Source organism: Arachis duranensis, chromosome 5 (genome assembly GCF_000817695.3).
Source record: "Arachis duranensis cultivar V14167 chromosome 5, aradu.V14167.gnm2.J7QH, whole genome shotgun sequence".
NCBI lineage: Eukaryota > Viridiplantae > Streptophyta > Magnoliopsida > Fabales > Fabaceae > Arachis > Arachis duranensis.
The window spans coordinates 58375589-58381869 of record NC_029776.3 but is presented as its reverse complement, the minus strand read 5'-3'; the positions used below and the strand labels follow the sequence as shown (position 1 = coordinate 58381869).

Below are 6281 nucleotides of genomic sequence, written 5' to 3'. Positions count from 1 at the left end.
CAAGAGTTTGTGCGTAACTGTGACAGTTGCCAAAGAGCTGGTAACTTGCCGCATGGTTATGCCATGCCTCAACAAGGGATCTTATAGATTGAATTGTTTGATGTATGGGGTATTGACTTCATGGGTCCCTTCCCACCATCATACTCAAACGCGTATATTCTGGTGGCAGTAGACTATGTATCTAAATAGGTGGAAACAATTTCCACCCCCAATAATGATACTAAGACCGTGTTGAAATTCCTCCAGAAACACATCTTCAGCAGGTTTGGTGTTCCCAGAGTACTAATTAGTGATGGGGGCACTCATTTCTGCAATAAACAGATGTACTCTGCTATGGTCCGATATGGAATTAGGCACAAAGTAGCAACTCCGTATCATCCACAGACAAATGGGCAAGCTAAAGTCTCTAATAGAGAGCTAAAAAGAATCCTAGAACAGACTGTTATTGCCCGTAGAAAGGATTGGGCAAAGAGCTTGGATGATGGTCTGTGGGCATACAGAACAGCATTCAAGACTCCTATAGGAACCTCTCCATACCAACTTGTGTATGGGAAGGCCTGTCATCTGCCCGTGGAACTGGAACATAAAGCCTACTGGGCAACCAGATTCCTAAACATGGATGCGAACATAAAGCCTACTGGGCAACCAGATTCCTAAATATGGATGCTCAGTTAGCTGGTGAAAAAAGATTACTCCAGCTAAATGAGCTAGAGGAGTTCAGACTCAATGCCTTTGAAAATGCAAAAATTTATAAGGAAAAGGCAAAGAAGTGGCATGACAAGAAGTTGTCATCCAGAGTCTTTGAGCCAGGACAAAAAGTTCTGCTCTTCAACTCTAGGCTCAAATTATTCCCAAGAAAACTTAAATCCCGGTGGAGGGGTCCGTATGTGATTATAGGAGTGTCACCATATTGATATGTTGAGCTTCAAGATATTGATTCTGATAAAAAGTTCATTGTTAATGGACAGAGGATCAAACATTACCTTGAGGGGGTGTGTGGTTCAAAGATTAAACTTTATTACTAAGTAATCTCATTCCTAGGCATTATATTCCTAGGAATGAGATTACTTGGAATATATGATTCCCATATTTGGTTGTAAAATTTAATACATTGGAATATTATGTAATAATCCTAGGAATGACTAAATTTTTGTTTGGTTGAGTTTAAATATCTTGGTCATATTATGTAATATGTCAAAATTACCCTTAATCATTCAAATTAAAATATTAATGACTAAAAGTTAAATATTTTTTAAATTTACTAAAATACCTCTAATAATAAATATTTTTAGTTAAAATTATTATTGATTCTAAATAATTAAGTTAGTGACTATGACAATGTAAAAGGAGCAGTGTTCATCTCAGATGATCCTCAACTAACTGAATGGCGGCATCTCTATTCTCCTAGCATTGTAATTACTTCCAAAGATGCAAAATCTGTGATCAATTATACACAAAGCAACAAAAATCCAAAATCCACCATCAATTTTCAACAAATATTTCTTGGAATCAAGCCATCACCAGTTGCTACACATTCTAGTTCAAGGGGAACTTTAACTAGTTTTTCATGGATCTTAAAACCTGATATAATGGCACCAGGATCTAGGATTTTAGCTGCTTATATTCCTCACAAAACAACAGCAACAATTGGCACAAATGTCTTCCTATCAAGTCACTATAATATTCAATAAAAATTTAAAAATAGCAATATTTAAAGCAATTTCTTCAAAAATGGCAAAAGTTCCTCCGGTTGAAGTTGGAACACCATGTCGATCAGACTATTGTCCCTTAGAATGCTAAGGCCAGCCTTCATTCTATCATCACCGCTCAAACCAGGAACATCTCTCAACAGTGCCATTAGCTTCATTCTGCGCTCAGCTCCTTCTTTCTCATGCTTAAAACAAGAAACCATATCAACTAAAACGGTTGTGTGTTCTTGATAAGCACCTTTCATATCTCTCATTGATTCTACTACTATGTCAATCACTTCCTCACTTTTGCTCCCTCTTTTTCTTTTATTTCTTTCTATATATGAAGCACTAGGAGCAGCAGAAGAACTAGGAGCAGCAGAAGCACCGGGAGCAACAGGAACACTAGGAGTTGGAGGCTCCTAAAAATTGAAAGCAACACCAGCAGGAACATCAGAAGATTATTCAATATTGATAGAAATGAAGAACAAGTAGCCTAACTGATTATACATGCTCTACACTTGTATATATAAGCATTATCTCTGCTTTTTTTCTGTTTGCATAATACATTCTAATTATGATTCTAATACATTAACTAACTAAACAGAACCTAATAGAATATTAACTACCCTGATTCTAATTCTGTTTGCATAATACATTCAACAATAAGTGAATTTATGTACATGAATTAGAGTCAATTGCTTACGTACTTGAGAATCAGCTTCATATTCCATTTCAGTCTCTTCCAAATTTACTTGGGTGTTTTCATTCACTTGCCGATCACTCAAGGTTGCTTCGCGCTCAGCCTCCATTGTAGCAACTGCTTGAGTTACATTTTCTGCATTACCTCCTTGAGCCCTATCTCTACCAAATGCTATTCCCAACTCCTCAAAATGTGGAAATGGTTTATTATAGAGGCCATTAGCATTAGGATGGGACTGAAATTAAAAGAAAATAAATAAGCAATTAATATTAAAAAACTTAAGATAAATAAACTTGTATTAAGAAAGTTATTTAGAATTTACACTCTTCCATTCATTGAAAATTTGTCGCTCCACCACAATCATTTTATCTTTGTCGTTCCAACCAAATCCACTCCCAGCCATGCCCATCATCTCAACTATTGCAAAATATTGTCTTTTTAGCAATTTCACCCTTGATTCAATGTGTGGATTAGCCTAAACATAGCAAAACAATTTAAAATTATTACTACTCAAATTAAATTCAATAAACTGAATTTTAATACAATGACACCACAATTCATCCAAGCATAACTAAATATAGTGAATGTATGGAGCAGTAATAATCATTTAGTTTTTGCATACAGAATCTAAAATAATCATAAAATAGTCTACCATGACTTAAAGTCTTAAACTTTTCTCTTTTCTTCGATTTTTTTTGACAGTTTAATCAAACTCTTCTAACCACTTACTTCATGAGAATACAGTCTGGCCTGGTTGCTTGGTTCACCATTCAGATTTTCAAGAAGAAAAAAAATTACAACAAGAGAACTGGAAATATACTCTTAATTAAATAACAAGGGATTTTTTATTTTATTTATTTTATCTATTTTAATCTGTTTCAAGTAAAAAATATAAAATACTGAAGCACCAACATGATTAGCTCAAATGAAATGTAATTAATTTTCATTAAATAGTTTTAAATTCAAGCCTTGTCTATGAACAAATTTTCTGTTGAAGGACTTAGTTCAATAGTTCCAGTTGAAAATGCCATTCTTTTGTCACGGTTTTGGGCTGGACTACAACCCAACCCAGAGAACAGATCAATGAGAGCACAGTAGTAAAACATCCCAATATAGAAGCATAAATATTTTGTAAGCTATACAATTATAACACAAATATAGAATTGTAAATAAAGAAAACAAGTATTATGTAAAAAAATTGTACCTTAAGATCACATCCAGGGATTTTTTCATGTAGCATTTTTTCCAAATGTTTTCCATAACCGGATTTAAACGTGCCATTGTCACACTTCCAAGAAGTAGTTGCAAGCTCCACCAAACACTCAACTAATTTTGCATCTTCGTGTGGCGTCCATTGACGCTTAGTTTGCTTTGAATTAGGTCGAGTATTCTCTTCCATTTTCTATAGACTAATAAGAAGAAAATAACACAAGATAATTTTTCATCATCTTGAAGCAAGGAATCACACAAGTATGAAAATAACAATAATTAAAGGTCAATCACAGAATCACTGCAATCCCATTTGCAATCAAAACATAGTGATATAAAAGGCCATTGCATAAGCCCCAAAAGAAACACACCCATTGCATAAAAGGTTAACAAGGAAATAAAACAGGTTTTTTTTTGTACTTTTCTTTTTCCAAGTCCAAAAAACAATTAACAATCCATGAAAAATTTTAGAAACTAGTAAGCACTACTGCAGCATCCAAAAAATTCCTTAGATAATGCAGTCATACACAGCCTTAACCTAGGAAAAGAAAATTCCATTGAATGCATCAAAAAGGGAGTACATTCCATCTACATTCACAAGAGAGTAAACTAGTGAGATATTAACAAATTCCAATGCCAACCCGCAGCATAACAGCACAAAAGTACTGATAACCCATAACCCTATCATTTCTTTAGGTCTCTTATCATACTCATAACCCAATTAGTTTCAACATCCAATTCTGTACCTTCTTGTAGGATTAAATTATAAGTATTCCATCAGAAAGAATTCTATAGCAGCAAGTGCTATGCAAATAAATGAGAGAACCAAGCTATTTATGACATGAAACACAATGTAAATAAAAATAGAACAAAAAAATAATAACAATAACAATAAAAAGAGGAATTGACTCAGATGATTGGTTAGGATCATTTTGTGAACTAGTGTCTAATGAGATGGGTGCTGAGATTTTGGCTTTATCATAAATCGATCTTTTCATTAAATTTCATTGAAGCTAAACACACATTTTATTATCCAATTTTGAAACATGTGCCTTGAAAAACCTTTCGGACAGAACCTGCAGCAGGTGCCATATAAGGTGGAAAATGATAGGCCTCTTATTATACACATAACCCAGACACAAAGATTACAAGGTGGAAAAAGAATGTAAAAATCACATTCATTCATGATATATTTGTATAGAGGCATTGTGCACTGATTCTTCATATACATGTATTTAACTAATTATCGAACTAATTCAACTATTAATCATTTGGAAAGCTAGAACAAGGAGGATCTAGTCTAGCTTCCCCAGCATTAGATCTTTTCAACTTGATAAATAAATTGAAGTAAATTTTAAAGCATACTAACAACAGGCACAGACCTTAGATAATGCAGTCATACAAAATATTCCTTAGATAATGCAGCCAAACAACAGGCACAGAGCATATATCAAGTTTCAATTCAATTCATAACTGTGTTTTATCTATCAACAATTCATCACTGGTATTTTATATGAAATGTGTAACAAGAGAATTAAGGATACTATAATCAAAGAGGTCAGAACTGAAACTCAAATCACATTCCAATTCCAAACAAATTAAAAACTGAAATCACATTCCAACTAAGTCACTACTACCTGATAATTATATTTCTTCTTTTAGCTATGCTGTAACTTGGACAAATAACAAATATTATGTAAGATTCAAAGAAAGAAACATTAACAAATTCAAATCCACTAGTTTTCTCACTTGTATATCTTTAGCTTCCTTGGCTTTCTCACTGGTGTGCTCAATGAGGTTTGGATGTCTAGGAGTAGATGATAGTATATGTAGCAGATCTGTTCAGCAAAAGAGAGGAAATAAATTGAACCTATCTATGAACTAGTAGCAAATTCAAACAGCAAATTCTATATCATCATTTAATTTTAATGAAAGGTAATATCCAATAAATTGAATGCTGCAGACATGCTTTATACAAATTACAGAACTTCAATTCTAATCCAAAACAGCTTGAAGTTTGATTGTAGGATATCAGCAAAAGAGAATCAAAAGCATCATAGTTAAATAGAACACAAGTAAAAGAATGCAAAAGCATAATAGTTAAATTGAGTTGATTAAATTCAAGTTCAGCTAACAAAATTGTAATGAAACAAAATTATCTTTTTTTAGGTCTCAGTGACATAATTGCAAATATCTGGCAGAGTAAAAGAATTGCAAGCAATTTTGGTTCTTGAAAAACAATGAAAAACAACAAACACATGACTAGGTTATGTGCTCTAGAGAGGGGTGAGGGAGACGACACGAACAGGAAGCACAACTCGAGCAGAGACGGAGGCGAGAGATGCGCGAGCAACCGAGCTCAGACGAAGGAGAGAGACCAGACGCGAGCACGAGCACGAATACAAACGCGAACACGAACGGAGGTGAGATGTGATGATGAACACGAACGCGAACAGTTGATAGTGAATCTTCCTTCTAGAATAACGAGCTCGGTAGTCGTGCGAATCCAGATCAGCAGCGAGGCGGCGCCGACGTCGGTGGAGCCTCCATGAATTTGGGAAAAAATTTGGCTAGGGTTTCATTTTCATGGAGGAGTTGCTCTGCTAGGGTTTAGTTTTTTGTGAAATGAGTGAAAGATCTGAAGAAAGAGGGTTAGAGTTGAAGGGCATTTTAGTCTTTTT

General features: G+C 34.5%; 1 protein-coding gene across 1 annotated transcript; it reads right to left on the bottom strand.

Annotated features, from left to right (window-relative positions):
* Positions 1 to 1711: 1711 nt before the first annotated feature.
* On the bottom strand, positions 1712 to 5434 carry LOC107489462 (uncharacterized). The gene is made up of 5 exons (XM_021142739.2): positions 5350 to 5434; positions 3596 to 3793; positions 2714 to 2866; positions 2399 to 2626; positions 1712 to 2110 (listed from the first exon to the last, which is right to left on the bottom strand). The coding sequence occupies exons 2-5, from the start codon at positions 3788 to 3790 to the stop codon at positions 1712 to 1714; spliced, it is 975 nt and encodes a 324-aa protein (XP_020998398.1). The 5' UTR covers positions 3791 to 3793; positions 5350 to 5434.
* Between the last annotated feature and the right edge of the window lie 847 nt (positions 5435 to 6281).

What these genes read in the sequence shown, in the direction of transcription:
- LOC107489462 (XM_021142739.2), bottom strand. Translation starts at nt 3,790, where the DNA reads ATGGAAGAGAATACTCGACCTAATTCAAAGCAAACTAAGCGTCAATGG. An exon ending in TCCCTGGATGTGATCTTAAG is followed by an intron (nt 2,867 to 3,595) that starts GTACAATTTTTT and finishes TGCTATGTTTAG; the next exon opens with GCTAATCCACACATTGAATC. An exon ending in TTTTCAATGAATGGAAGAGT is followed by an intron (nt 2,627 to 2,713) that starts GTAAATTCTAAA and finishes TTTTAATTTCAG; the next exon opens with TCCCATCCTAATGCTAATGG.